Raw genomic sequence first — 16,224 nt, forward strand, 5'->3', positions numbered from 1 at the left:
GAAAAACTGATAAATTGAACTTCATCAAAATTAAATACTTTAGCTCTGCAAAAGACCATTAAGAAAATAAAAAGGCAAACTACAGACTAAGAGAAAATATTTGCAAACTATGTATCTCACAAAGCCTGTCAGATTAGCAGTTCCAGGAGTTAAGGAGGGGGAGGGGTGGAAGGAACTGTGTATGGCTATAAAATGACAACAGTGAAGGAATCCTGTGGCAGTGGAAATGTTCTCTATCTGAACTCTCAGTATCATGGTTGTGATACTGTACTGTAGTTCCGCAAGATGACTCCACTAGGGGGAACCGTGTAAAGGATCCAAGGGATCTCTGCATTATTTCTTACAACTGCATATAAATCTATAATTACTTCAACATAAAAAGTTTAATTAAAAATAACTTTTTAAAATCAACAGTGAAAAGCTCAATCATGAGCAATTAAAACACAGTAATTTCTGTGGAATATCTGAATCTCACAGGCATACATTAACTAAATACTAATTTGATTATAAATGCCTTAAGAGAAGAGACTGACATTTCCAAAGCTACTGATAAAAGTCAAATGATTACAACTAAAGCAAAATAATCAACCTAGTTATAGAGAGATGACTTGTTATTAAAATCTCAGAACTTGAGGCCTAATTCAGGTGGTATTTATGTTGTCCTGGGCCTTATTTTCCTAGTCAACAAATTATTAACAAACCAATGAGTAATTAATGTGTACCTTCTATTTGCCAAACACTGTTCTGGCAGTTTCCCATCTATATTCTTCATCTCTGACACTGAGGCCACTATGTATGGTTCTAACGGAGGCTCCTTCAGCTATTGTGATAAATCCAACTACAGGAATTAAGAGTACTTCTTCAGCCTTCCAAGTTCTAACTAAATGACTATTTGGAATAAACCACTTGCGTCTCAACTCCCCCACAAATGTCCAACTTCCCTAATAATTACTCTAAGTTTAGAGCAGAAAGAAATGTTCAGATGAAGCCTATTCAAAAAGGCCTCCCAACTACAGTACATGCAATTTGGTGTCAAATTGCCTACTTAATCTTTCTTTAAAAATTTCTGAAATTTACTACCATAATATACATTTTTCAAGCTTATGTTCTTACAAATGATTTGTTCATAGCACGTTTCACTTCATCAGAACCATCTGAATAGATCTGCTGAAATAATTTGTTTAAAGCGGCATCTCCCTCCAACTTCTCATTTTTTTCTTCTTCTTTGATCTCACCAACCAATTTATCCCAATTTCTTGTATAATGAGATGATGATGGATATAAGTTCTTTACATCTATGGAGTAAAAAAGACAGAAGTGATTAAATCAACATGTGATGATTATGTCAAGAACACGTAACCTTTGTGACCATGGTATACAGAACATCTCAGCAAATAGTTCAGGTAACTAAATTTCATGTTTATAATAAACGTCTTTCTGATATATACCTCAATAATCAAATACACACTTCTAAAAACTGACCCAGAGTAATGTAAAATCTGGGAATTTCTTTTGAGCAAAATCTTAATAAAGTGTACATTTTTGGTACATTATGCAAAATTAGATTTAAAACATTCTTTGCGTTAATAATGAGGGGACTGAGTGAGAAATATACTAGAACTTTTATATTTACAGAAAAATTGCAGAGACTCTACAAACAATTCTAAAAAGTGTTTTTAAATAATGCTTCATAAAGATATTTCTCTTATAAACAAGATAATAAATGTTAAAAATGTGGCTTGAGGTGCTTAGAGAAAAACTGAAAATATAAGTAATTATCCATACCATTAGACAGTGAGTTAAGACTCCATCCTCTCCTCACATTACATTATTAGATTACTTCAACAGGAGATAGTAAGCAATTCTTGAATGTTGAAAAATACACCACGTGATCATCTAGAGTTCAATGCCCACTCACGCACACACAGAAAATAATAGTACCTGTAGGGCACACTGGGGTAAATGGAGGCTGCTTACAACCAGAGAGGCTACTGACTGGCCCAGCGGCTCAGGGCACTGCCGAGGCTATCCTAAAGACTAAGGGAATCAAGATGGTGGCACCCAAGTCATTAAAAAGTTATCTACCTAGTAGCTATAAGAGCAGTTCCGTTCACTCTACAATGGAAATATAACGCAGGCCACAGATGTGAGCCACATAAATAATTTAAAAATTTCTAATAGCCGTGTTACTAAAAAGAATCAGGTGAAATGCATTCTAATAAAATATTTTATTTAACCTAATATATGTAAAACAGTATCGCTTCAACATGGATCAATATAAATATATTAAGACATTTTATGTGCCTTCTTTCATATAGTCTTCAAAATCTGGTATTTTATACTTCCAGCACAACTCAATCCAGACTAGTCATCTTCAAAAGCTCAGCGGCTACATGTGTTGAACATACTGGACAGAGTAGCTACAGAGCTTTAAAAAGAACCTGATTCAAAGTTTCCCTATTAATAAATTAGGACACATTACATGGCCCTCTTCCACTACTGCCTCTCTGTCGCTTTCCTCAAAATAGTTCAGAAATGAGAAACCACTAACTGTTTGGTCTGTTGTTCCACCCCTTCTCTTCACCTCTAAGCCAACTTTCCCCCTGCCTATCTTCCCAGCAAAACCAAACCAAAGAGCACCCCGCAGTTTTATTTAGGGTAAGCACACAGTTTTCCAATCTACCCTTCCTCTACCAGTAATCCCCTCTCTACTTGTGTGCATTTTCACTAGTAGCCAAAGAAAACAAAAAAAAGTTATGTCATAGTAAATTAAGAGCCTAAAACACGTGGGTTTAATTAATCCTAATGTTGACTCCCCAGAAGAATGGGAGCACAGGTTAACCTCCATTTTACAGATAAGAAAACTGGCCCAGACAGGTTAAGCAACTTGCCCTTATCTGCAGTCTCCAGCTTGCAGGACACAGGAATCTGACAAGCATATTAATTCCTTACAAAAATATAACAGGACAGAAGGAATAGCATCTGAAATATCCAAGGCATTGAGTTTAAAAGAACTCTGCAACTTTAAAAAATCTTTATATTTAATCTCAGAAAAACTTTAACACCTGTAGATGGTAGATAAACTACTGAGGAATGGACAGGTACCTAACTTCCTTGTTCACTCATTATAGTATCAAATAACTGCAAAGATACTCATGTCAGCAGAGACTATTTTCCATTGTTAGAAGATGTAGCAACAACCAGTATCACATATAGGGTTTATGTGATAATGACACCCAGACCCTGAAGACCAGGGTTTAGTCCTAGACAATGAAAACTGCCGTGTGATCTTAAGCAAGTTGCTTACTTTCAGAGCCTGTAAAATAGGGCTGCCCACTATAGAGGGCTGTTGTTAGAATTGAGTGAGATACTACATTTAAAGTGTGGGGTTTTTTTTAATGCTTTTTGAGCTATATATAAACCTCAGCCCCCAAATTTCTAGGAGTCAGACCCAAAAGAAGCACATAACATCTTTCCTCTGTCTTTCAGATAAAATGTGAAGCAGAAGCTTAACAGCTTAAATACCAACTTCAAATATTTTCATCCTTAAAAATTACCTGTTGGTGTCAATTTCCTGGTTTTGCTAATTACACAATAGACTAGTTGTGATGTTATTACGCAGGGAAGCTGGGCATAGGGTACGTGAAAACTCATCATTTCTGCAACTTCTAGGGGCATCTAAATTATTTCAAAATAAAATAAAATGAATGATTTGTTGGGTAATTCAGTGTTTTCTAAAAGGTGCCACAAGGAAATCTGTCTTCTGTTACAGAAAGAGCAGTGAAAAATCTAAAAGTAGCTGAAATACAATAACTCATTTTAGTCATCAAATCAGAACATTAATCAAAAAGAAATTTCTCTTTCATTAATGAGGGCATTGCTGTAAAATACACTCTTAGGTTGTAGTTCTAAGAGTATCTAGCAGATTAATCATTCCATTAGAAAAACACCTATCCATTGCATAGGCTTAAAACTGACCCAACATAGTCTATCCCTTAAAGGGTTAAAAACAATCAATTCTAATTTTCCACTCTTCTCCTAGGCTTTTCTTAGGTTTTCATGACCTGCTTGTGAGCACTTCTTTTAGAGCAACAGACTGAAACGGGTTAGACATTTTACTCTGTAAAGCCCTGAAAGTCCAGGAAATTAGAGTTGACAATATCAGAAGAAATAGAAAGGAATAAATAAAACGGAAAAGGAAAAGAAGCAAATTATTTCAGCAGAATAAACCTCTAGTCTACTTACAACCCAAAAAGAAGTAATAGGAAAGGGCAACACACAAAACCAACCCTCAACTACTGTCATACAGTGACTGGGTAAACAATATAAACGCAACCCCCTCAGGGTTTATGCGGGCATTCACTTATATTCTGTGTTGAAGAACTGAAGGAGGTAGAAACTGCACATGAAAGGCTACTCTGCATTCATTACAGAGCAATCTTATTGCACTCAATGTATCTTTTCTTGGGGACATAAACAATGAAAGTAGAAGGAATGCTCATTACCATTTAACTTCAACTACATAACACAGTATGAATTTAAAGCTCATCAAGGCCAGAAAACAAACCTGCTATGAACTGTTTTGGTTTAGGCACATCTCCTTGCCCCTCTAGCTTTTCCCATCTCACAGCCTCTGTCTTTTTCATTTTAATTTCAATCTGGAGGAAACACCAAATAAAATTTATTATTCCATGTAAAATATACAAAACAGTAAAAAACAAATGCAATTTCCTTAAGTCACAAAATCTTATAAGAATTAAAAGTGCCCTCGAGATAATTTCCTTAAATTATACAAGGTTAAATTTGAAGAACTCTGAAACATTTTGTTTCTACTTAAAGCCACCCTACAAAAACAATATGCGTACACACTATAAGCTATAATTAAGAGTCTTGAAATCCATATGCTTTTTTCTTCCAATGTACTGTTCTCAACCAGGGGTGATTGGCAACATTTATGGTTATTGTTGGTCTTCGCAACTGGGGTGGGGGTTAGGGATGCTACTGAACATCCTACAACATAAAGGGCAACCCCTTCACAACAAAGAATTATCCAACCAAAAATGTCAACAGCACCCCCCCATTGAGAAATCCTGTTCTAAAGGAGTAACTACAGGGGTGCCTGGGTGGCTCAGTCAGGCGTCTGACTCTTGATTTCAGCTCTGGTTGTTAAGATCAAGCTCCCTCACAGGCCTCTGCGCTCAGTGGCGAGTCTACTTCCCTTTCCTTCTCTCTTTCTCTCCCCACCCCCCTGCTTATGCTCTCTAAAATACATAAATCTTTTTTTTTTTTTTTTAAAGAATTTGAGAGAGAGAGAGTAAGAGTGAGAAAGAGCATGGGTGGGGTGGGGAGAGGGAGAAGCAGGCTCCCTGCTGAACAGGGAGCACAACATGGGGCTCGATCCCAGAATCTTGGGATCATGACCGGAGCCGAAGGCAGACGCCCAACCAACTGAGCCACCCAGGTGCCCCAATAAATAAATCTTTTAAAAAAATAAAGGAATTACTACATTTGCTTGTACGTTAACCCATTTGAGAGTTGAGACAAATTCATATCATTGTATAAAAATAAAACTGCTAAAATTTTTATAATAATTCATTCAATAATTATTAAATACCCAATATGAGCAAGTTGTAATCTTCAGGGATGTGGTGGATTTTTGAAATATTAAGAATATGTTCTCAGCCATTGGAAAGTAGGTGAGATACTAAAAGAAAGCTGATCAAGAGGCAAATAAATGTTCTAAAAGTTTAGCAGAGATTACATCTGGGTGTGAAAAGAAAAAGTTTCAGTGCACCTTGAAGAGCTTTGAGGGGCAGGAGCATTTGCAATGGTAAAAGGGGGAGTCTCCAGAGGCAAAACGAACAGCCTGAAACTGGAGCCTTGAGGTTTCAAAGGACACAGTGCATCGGGGAGAATGGACAAGACCAATCTGTCTCAACTTCAGAATTTATGTGAGAACAGTAAAAAAATACAGATGAAAGAGGTGTAAGGCAAACTATGAAGAGCTTCTGAATGCTGAACAAATAACTTCACTTATTAAAATGAAATATTAAAAGCATCTTTAATTCTCTAATCAAGGCTGGTCCCCTGGAGTCTACCCTTAACCCTAACATACACTCACAGAGCACTTACATATACCTTTTGTTTTCCTTGTTCCAATAATACTCTCACTTCCACTTTTAGCCTAGCAAAATCAGCATTTATAGCACTAATAAACATAATTATGCAAACAGTTTAAGAATCAAAATAGAATTTTTTTAAAAAGATCTTATACATTTATTTTAGAGAGAGGGGAAGTACCAGTGTGGGGAGGGGGAGAGGAGAGAGAAAATTCTAAGCAGGCTCCACACCCAGCGTGAAGCCCAATGCAGGCCTCCATCTCATAACCCTGGGATCATGACCTGAGCCAAAATCAAGAGTCAGACGCTTAACCAACTAAGCCACCCAGGCACCCCTCAAAATAGAATTTTATGTTCTAATTTTTTTCTAAGAAAAGGATTTAATTTTGTAAATAGGAAAAAAAATCAAAACACAAATTTAACAAAAAGAAAAGCCTATTGACATTGGTTCTTTAACTCCGTTAAATCGGATAAATCATTCAAACTAGCAATTACTGGTAATCTTTCTACCGCCTGCATTTAGTGTCAGAATCCTTAAAATTTACATTGTAAAATGCTTTAACAAAACACTGAGAAATCTGCCAATAATTTTAATCAGACAGGAAGTGATGGTATAGAAGGGGAGTGGTCTTTGAGTATTTGTATTTTCTCTAGCACAGAAATTTAACAAAAAACTGTTTTCATAATGAAAAAACCATGAAACAAATGTCACTGGGAAAGAGACCAAAAGTCTAGTGTTTTTAATGTAATTTATGTGTTTAAATTCTACATAAATAAAAACAATTTTAAGAATCTCTAGAATTCTCTAAAATGAATAATTTTTATAAAGTAAAACACTACCTATATTTTATCTCATACACAGTCTTAAGTGATAGTAATACGGTTATTTTAAGTTGTCACTGCTGGAATCAAAAAGGGGCAAAACTCTCATAGCTGGCAATGACACAGCAACAGTTATTGAAAAGAGATATTATCATCCTAAAATTTAAAACTTCATCTTGCTCCTTTAATTTTCAACTCATCTGGAAATGAAGACCTCGCAAGCACTGTGTACATCAACACTATCCTCAACTAACCTTTGCCTCAGGGCACCCTATATTCACACCTCATGTTCCTGTACTTACGCACTGTCTATAAAAAGTTCCTTGTTTCACCTAAAGAGACACATATACTAGCACTCACATCGACTGAAAGCCACTATAACTGTGCAATATGAACAAAGAGGTCTTTGTAAGGCCAAAGTCAAAGCTCTTAGTAAGAACGTGTATCAAGTGAGACACGCTGACCTGAACTTGAAATTATATTTAATCCATTCATTAAAAAAGCTGCACATAATAAAACACACTTAAAGCAGCTTTTTAAAAAGATAAAAGTGGGGGGAGCTAATTTTCTGTGAATTCCTTTTTACACCTATTCACTTTCAACATTTACACATGCTTTTAAAAATGAAGTTTTAAGTCTTAATGATTCTGGCAGGTACCTCCAGAGTTACCAACAGCCCAATTTCAGATATTTTTATTGCAACTATTAATAAGCTATTCCATTTTCATTTAAGTCAAAAATAATCTACAAGTTAACTTAAAACCTTGGTTTGAATGTTCCTCTCATATGCACGAGGAAGGTTTTCAGTAATATCCCAAAGCGGTATTCACAGATTACTAAATAAGAATCCCCGCTGTTCCAGATTGTTAAGTTTTCATTATTTTGCACACTTATCACCCACCTCTAAATTCTTTACACACAATTTAATATTTTCTAATGAAAGAACTTCAGATTTAAAGGGAAGCCATTACTCCAAAGGGTGATGGTATCCAGACACCACCTTCTGAGGAGGGGTGTAAAGCTCCCACTTACTGCCACAGATTGACAGTGGTTATTTTAAGTTTTTTTTTCTTAAAGAGTTTTCTTTCTCAGAGACTAGAGAGCTGTGGAAGTTTACTGCTAAACTTTTTTTTCTGGCAAAGTTTTGACAACCATCTGTTTCAAGGCTATAGTCATTAAATAATTGTTCCTGACCTTTAGAATGTAATTTTCCCAACGTTCTCTTCAACTCTTTGCATGTTTAATGGCTTATCTAACTGCTTCGTCCAAAAATAGAGTAAACTCAAGTCTTCCTGAAGCCATACTGCACATCTACCATCTTTAGTTTTACACTCAAATAATTTTGTAATATTTTTTTAAAATGCAGAAGACAGTAATTAATGACAAGAAACTAAAAAAAAAAAAAAATCACAAAATCTAATAGCACAATTCAAATATTTACTGAGTGCCTACTGTGGGCCAGGCACTGTGATAGTACATAAGATCACAGTCTCTGTTCTTCCTGAAGAAATTCATCAAAAGAGATATTCCCATAAACAAAAAATTCCAGTATATATCACCTGTAGTGAAAGATCTAAATATAGGAAAATATTCTAGTTTCCCGGAAGTTTGCCAAAATGTCATTAGTAGTGAGACTGATTACTTTCTCAGCTCCTTTATATTTTTCTAAATTTTCTATGAAATGCATTTACTGCTTTTATAACCCAAATAAAACTCTATATAAATAATCAGGATAAAATAATAATGGCAGTAACATTTACTGCGCACTATTATAAACCCTGCATGCTTCAGATATATCATCTCACTTAACAGAATAACCCTATAAAAGGAGATTACCATCCATATTTTAGAGAAAAGGCAGCCAAGATAGACAACTTACTGGAAGTGTCTTTTATTGCTAGAAGTTTTACTTATTTCCTCAGAAATAAGCAGAGGTTGAAAACAGGACAAAAACTATCAACTGTATAATTTCAGAGAAGAGTCATAAGTAGGTGCTACTTGTTGGAAATATGACCATGAGCAACTAACTAATCTCACTGAACCCGTTTCTCCTGTAAAAAGTGATTAACAGAGTCTACCTCATTCAGGGTTCTTATCAGGGTTAAATGAAACCATGTATGAAAAGAACAGAGCACTGTGTCTGGCAAATAACTGAATGCTATTATCATTATCTTCATCAGCATTATAATTAGCTAAAAAATCTGGGCAAATTATTGAACATCTCTGGGTTCAGTTTATACCTGTAAATAGGTGATAAAAATACCTACAGCATGCAGTATTTGTGAGGATTACATGGAATAGATAATACAAAGCAGTCAAAACAGTTACCTACTGTAATTCTGCACAGATCAAACAGTAGGGACTGGCTAACTAAGCTACAATAAATGCATATAGTGAGATACTTCGCTGTAGAATACTTAAGGGCATCAAAAAATTATCCAAAATGTATGGTTAATTTTTAAAATATAGGTATAGAGTGTGTGTACAGTAAAATTCTTTTCTTTTGAAAATATATGAATATGCATTAGTAGAAAAGGGGGCAAGAATACACTTCAAAAACAATTTGTGGATTATCGGCAACTAATCACTTAATAGAAAAAAAAATTACTACCACCACTGTATCAAAGACATTAATAAAACATGGGACCCCTGGGTGACTCAGTCAGTTAAGGATCCTGACTCCTGATTTTGGCTCAGGTCATGATCTCAGGGTTATGGGATTGAGCCCTGCCTCAGGCTCTGCACTCAGCGTGGAGTCTGGCTGGGATTTTCTCTCCAGAGAATAGTGTCATGAAATTGACAAGATGGAACAAAAGAAACACTACAATTTCTTAATAAAATGAATTAACAGGCAGATATGAAAGCTGGTATTCAATAAAAGGTAGAAATAACTATCAGAGGTACTGAAAAAAAATATGAATTCTGACTTGGAAAAACCTAGATATGACATTGTAAAATATTTAGCTACGAAATGCTATTTCATTAATTTAAGGGTTCTACTTCTCTTATTTTCATTGCAAATTAAATTTCACTTGAATTACCACTTAACCAACGATTGTACATGAATATGCAACATTTATTCAAACTTGAAGGTGGAAAAGAAAGAAACTGGATTCTCAAAGCAGAGAAATAGCCCTTTTAAATAAAGCACAGATTTTATGGAATCTCTAATTTCAAGCAGATTCTTCTAAACAAAACCATTTTTCTCAAATCACATAAAGGATTCAAGACACCTGAATACATACGAAAATCAAAGGACTTACTCTCTTAGTGTCATCACTAAATAAGCCTCAGTAACCCACAGAAAAATTTTACTTTCAGTATTTTAACAGTCTCCCTCTGCTGTATGAAAAAAAGGTTCAAAACTTTCATTTCCCTTAGGATAAAATTAAGTCCAATTATTTTAATTTGTTTCTCAAAAATACAGCTTAAAAGTTGGTAGTCTAACAAAACTAATATATATTACTTTGGGTTAAGACAAGAAAAATAATCATCTTCCATTACACATCTTTAGAGTTTTAATTCTTTAATACAGAACTTAGAAAAACCTAAGCAAAGAAGCACCAGCTTTCCAGAAATAAAAGTATTCCTCTTGGGCCAGGATGAACAATTTAGTAACTATGTAAACTCAGGGAAAGCATTTAAAGTCTGTGAACCTCGGTTTCTTTTCATCTATAAAACAAAGAATAAAAATACTCTGCCAACGTTGAAGGGTTAACAGCAGAACCCAATTGAAATTCATTCACTGAACAATTACCGAGGAGCACTATGTACAACACACAGGGCTGGGTAAATTTAACAAACGGAATATACTTATACTAAAAAATTACTCATTGTTTGTGCAGTCAACTGGGGCACCCTTCCCTGGGGCATATACAAACACACAAATATGACTTGCTTCTTAGTCTCACAGACTAAACACAAGGGGAATGAAATGTATACATAAACTACTATACAAAAAAGAAAAGCAGTAACGTAGCATTTAAAGAAAGAAGGGACCAAAAAAGCAAACTGGAAATACAGCAGGGCAGTTGCAGAATGGTTAGAATCAACAAGCACTCAAGATTCAAAGGAGAATTAAAGAATGAGAGATAACAGTGCTTCATTAACATTCTCAATTTTAGCCACACAAACTTGTGTATTTATTACCACACATCCTAGTCTTCCAAAAATTATATGAGACCCAGTAACACAAGTTTTTAAGTCAATTACCATCTATTCACACAAATCAGTTTCTACTTAAACAACTTTAAGAGAACATGCATTAACAACCGGTTGATAAAAATATGTACAAAAATGCCAAACTCATAATTATCTGATCTCCCAAATCTAGCTAGAGTTTTGTGGTTAATTATTTCCCCAACTTCTTTTATTAAACAAATTCTACACTATGTGGATGGGGTCAGTAAGACTAAAATCTTGCTAAGATTTCATCTCTTTTTCTCACTTTTTATCATCCAAACAACTGTTTCTTCTCTCCACTCGTACTTTGTAATCTTCAAATAAATAAGTGGGCAAATCACTTCTAACTAGATGCAAAAAACTACCATTTCTTAACTTTGCACTTCTGCTCAAATGCTCTGCAGGTATCCTCTTCTTTCTGCAGGCCCAGTTACCGTATTCTCCCAGACACAGGCCAACCCTGATTCTTAGAACTTCAACTGAATAGTTACTAACATAGTATGTTGTAAGACATGTGTCTAAAGAAGGCATAGTAATGGAAAAAGTCTACTTACATCATCTGCAGTCATAACTCATTATATACCTTCATACAATTTGACAGATGAAAAAATTTCAGCTCATTTAGTCCATATCTCTCATTTTTAAAGACGGTGAAAATTTAGTCCTACAATAATTTTGTGACTAATCTAAATTCACAGGGCAAGCAAAGAACCAGAGTCAGATTTTTTTTTATTTTTCAGTTCAGTACTTGTCCTACTTAATTACATTACCTACATCTTTTGATTGCTTTTTAAAACATTCTATGAATTTTAATTCTATTGGACATTTTACTTCTTTTTGAAAATATAAATTTAAAAATTATATAATTACTCGAACTGCAGTTTAAATCACTCAGTATTCCCTCGTAACAAAATATTCTAAAATTCAGCTTAACTAAAAAACAAAAAAAAGCAGATTCATCTGCTTCATTCATTCACAGTAGTTTGTATTTTTAGCTACATTAAAGTAGGGTAAGAAAGTATCTGTACATCAAAACAGACAAGTTCAAGAGAAGAGCCTTTTGGTATCAAATCTTAAAGAGAGGCTGATAATTTCATCTTTTCTGAAAACCTCTTATAAGAAATATACCAATCTTAAGTATACTAACACTACTGAGGTTAAACTGACTTTTAAATTCCATTGTCCCAGAATCCAGGGAAGGGAAAATTGTTATTCAAAATTTATTGTCCTTATTTACTTGTCCCTTTCTTATTTTTTTCTAAGACTTTATTTATTTATTTATTTGAGAGAGGGAGTGAGACAGAGAAAGCACAAGAAAGGGGAGGGTCAGAGGGAGAAACAGAATCTCCATGAGTGAGGAGCCCAATGCAGGACTTGATCCTGGAACTCCAGGATCATGACCTGAGCTGATGGCAGATGCCCAACCGACTGAGCCACCCAGGCGCCCATTTTCCTATACCTTTTAATTTGAAAATATGCACTTAAAAGGATCTATAAGCTTATAATCGCATGGGCAATTAGTTGACCAATATTTCTTTATCCTGAAAATATTACTAGTGACAACTTTTACTGATTTAAATAATCTCTATACCCAAGGTGGGGTTCGAACTCATGACCCCAAGATCAAGAGTCAAACGCTCTTCTGAGCCAGCCAGATGCCCCCACTATGGACAACTCTTTTAAAATTGTCCTACCTTTGTTGAAAGTACTTTAAATGTGCTCTGTTCTGGTATTATAGGATGAAGAAGTCTCAGTTTCAAATTGTAATCCTCTCCAGAAGGAAGTTTCACCAAAGCAGACAACTAATGAACACAAAATCAGCAGCACATTTTATAAATTTATATAATGAAAGGTAAAATACTTATACTGAATATAATTGCAGAACTTCAATACTGATGCAGATTTTTTTAAACACTTTATATGGAATATCAGATTTAAGAAATTCAAAATAATCCTTTTTTTTCTACCTGGTATCCTTTACATGGATTCTCACATACATAATTAAATAAGTAGAAAATAGTAGGTTTCAAACACATATTTAACATTTGTATCTCTAGAAAACTCAAGATACAAGAGCAAAACAATACAGTATGTAACAAAAGAAGTATTCATATGCAGAACATCTACTTCTACCACTAACTTAAATATCACTGAAGTTTTCTACTAAATGCTAAGAAATCAAGTTATTACAAGTCACACTAATTTAATGTGGTTAGTAAATTCTAAGACATATAAATCATACAGCAAATAAGCAGACCTTTTTCATAAAGTATACTACACAAATGTAACCAAATCACATATCTTACTAATGTCTTATATTTGTCAACCAAGTTCTGCTTTGAATTTCAAATCTAAACAAAAAGAAAATAATGGACATCTAGCTATAACCTAAAGTATAAATACTTTTGTCTCAAAATTTAAGATCATTCAAGCTGAAAAGCCATGTTTCAGATTTTCATCGGCATTTTCCACATCTCAGGAAGAAATGATATAGCTGATAAACTGCTACAGATTATTCTGCAGTATGGTATATTTGCAAATAAAAGTATTTAATCTCAAAATAAAAAATGGTTCAAAGACTGTAATAACCTCTTTTTCTGAAAATTCCACATTTACATTATTCTTCTGAACATTCTTGATCATAAGTGTAATGATTACTTGAGATTCTGTTTGATACCAGTCATACCTATTAAAAAAGAAAAAAAAACCATTTCAGAACATCAAATTTTCTTACAGTTATTGCTTCTTTATGTTTTGTTAAGATAAAAACTACAATCTGATAAACAACAAGAGCTCCACCTTGAGGAACAAATAAGCAAAGCAGATGGTGATTCCTGGAAACAATTTTATATAAATAATTTTCTTTGGTCTGCACTAATGGAAAAAAAACAGTAGGATACGATGCCTCCAACCTTTCCAGGAGAGTTGAATACTTACATGATTTTCTGGGTTCTGACTTACATCTCTAATATTGTTGTGCTTAAGCTAATGTTAAAGATGAAATTTACTCTTAACGGCTAACCATTATTATACTATTATACCATTAACAGCTTTACACTTTCATTTCAACCTAATACTAAGTAAGAAAAAGCACTTCTATCCCTCTTTTACAGATGAAAAATAAGCCCTGAAGGGCGAAGCAATCAGCCAGTCAGTGACAGGTGTTACAATGGACCCATGTCAGCGGGACTCCACACTCCAAAGTCTCTTAACTGAAGCTGGGCAAACAGACCTGAACACAGGGAGCAGAAGCAAATGAGCTAAAATTAAAATAATTTAAAATTTAACTCATCCTGCCAGGCACAATATTAAATACAGTATCTTCCTTCAGTCTCAAGGCACATGGGAAAACTAATGTGCCTAGAGATTCTAATTATGTGTATCTTTCCCACAGAAGGCTCTAGAAATGTAGGGATCCTCACTTCCAAATTAGACTATATTAGATTATAAACTCCATGAGGCAGAGTGGTTTATCTATCCTGCCACTATTATATTCCTTGAACTAAGCACAGTGCCTGGTACACAATACCAGTATTAAATCAATGTTGGATTATTTTATGCTCCAAACATAATTATTATTTGATGTTTATATTCTACTCCGGCTGCTGTCACCAAGCTAGTCAAAGTTCCTTGTCTACTTGGTACTTGGAGAGTCATCCTACATCTCCCCAGAAAGAGCACGAATAGATTGTTTTAACATTTCCAAACCATTTTAGGTAATTAAAATGCACCTTGATTAAAGAAATGAACTTTAAGAGTCTCACAGTTTCCCTCTGAAATTCAGTGAGGATGCAAAGCTCCAGATCAATGCCTTGTGTTTCTTTCTGTTACAGTCCTAAGAATACAAGTTGTACACATGCCTAATGAATAATTAAAAATAAATTCGAATACTTGCTAGATGCTTAATTCATTATTGTAACTGTTGCCTCAGCAATAGTCCCTTTCAACTCATGCAGAATTACTCTGAAAAATTTACTCTAAAATAAAAAGGCAGGTAGTTACAATTCTCTCAAGCCTACTACTAATTTATTTACCTGTGTAGTAACAACTGGAAGAGGCTCTTGTCATACATGGAAAGGTCACATAATACAGAACCAGATGAAGCAAGTTTAAAATGGAGAACCGATTTAAATTTAACCTTAATATAAACACTAACATCAATCAGTAAACAGCCTTAGAATTAGTTTTCCCAGGCTAAACACAATTTCTAATAAAACTAAAAAACACTGAACATCACAGGGTAAGGACTTGCTTACTATTAAACAACAGGATTTTTCCCTTTAGGCTTATTTATCATGCATTGTTTTATGAAAAGGAAACACTTACTTGATTTTTGACTGATGAGTCCTCTGGGATGCAGACTGATTTTGGCAAGTTGCAAGACAAAGATTTTTACAAATTAGCGACTCTATATTAAAATGCATGTATTATTAATTTACCCAGTGCTACGTTACTTTGATATGGAATAACTACATGAAAATGTCCCTCAAAGACAAAGCATGGTATTCATAATTGTTAAATAATGTCAGTCATCACAAACTATTAGAATATTCAACACTTTTACAATTTTATGAATTAAAATCTCAAAAAAGATTTTTCTTCTAAAATAAAAGCATAAGAGGAAAGGAAGGAAAAATAAGACAAACACAGAGAAGGAGACAAACCATACAGACTCTTAACCATAGGAAACAAACTGAGGGTTGTTGGAGGGGAGGTGGGTGGGGGGATGGGGTAACTGGGTGATGGACATTAAGGAGGGCACTTGATGGAATGAGCACCGGGTGTTATATGCAACTGATGAATCACTAAATTCTACCTCTGAAACTAATACACTATATGTTAATTCAATTGAATTTAAGTAAAAAAAATAATAAGAAGTAAAAATAAAATAAATGCATAAAACCCAAAAAACTTTCTAAAATTATGACTAGAAAAGGTTATATTTAAATATCCAGTTCCACCTTTACTTGCTCATGGTTTACTTTCTAAATCAAAGTTTACGGTTTATTCTCTAAACCGAAAATAACAATGACATTTTTAAAAAAATTACAAAAAAACCCCACATTTTTTAGAAATGGTATAACCTTCAGGCTTAGCAATG

The 16,224-nt window shown here is 34.3% G+C and overlaps 1 protein-coding gene across 1 annotated transcript in view; it reads right to left on the minus strand.

The window, feature by feature from the left end:
• The window catches only part of SUGT1 (SGT1 assembly cochaperone of MIS12 kinetochore complex), a 56,394-nt gene that overhangs the window by 26,534 nt on the left and 13,636 nt on the right, over window positions 1–16,224 (minus strand). Inside the window, exons 8-12 of the mRNA XM_045810968.2 lie at window positions 15,450–15,484; window positions 13,713–13,809; window positions 12,818–12,925; window positions 4,568–4,658; window positions 1,114–1,295 (exon numbers count right to left, since the gene is read on the minus strand). Coding sequence (XP_045666924.2) covers window positions 1,114–1,295; window positions 4,568–4,658; window positions 12,818–12,925; window positions 13,713–13,809; window positions 15,450–15,484 — 513 coding nt within the window. The remainder of the gene's footprint in view (window positions 1–1,113; window positions 1,296–4,567; window positions 4,659–12,817; window positions 12,926–13,712; window positions 13,810–15,449; window positions 15,485–16,224) is intronic.

This window comes from Ursus americanus, chromosome 10, assembly GCF_024610735.1.
Source record: "Ursus americanus isolate L20-20 chromosome 10, mUrsAme1.1.p, whole genome shotgun sequence".
NCBI classification, from domain to species: domain Eukaryota; kingdom Metazoa; phylum Chordata; class Mammalia; order Carnivora; family Ursidae; genus Ursus; species Ursus americanus.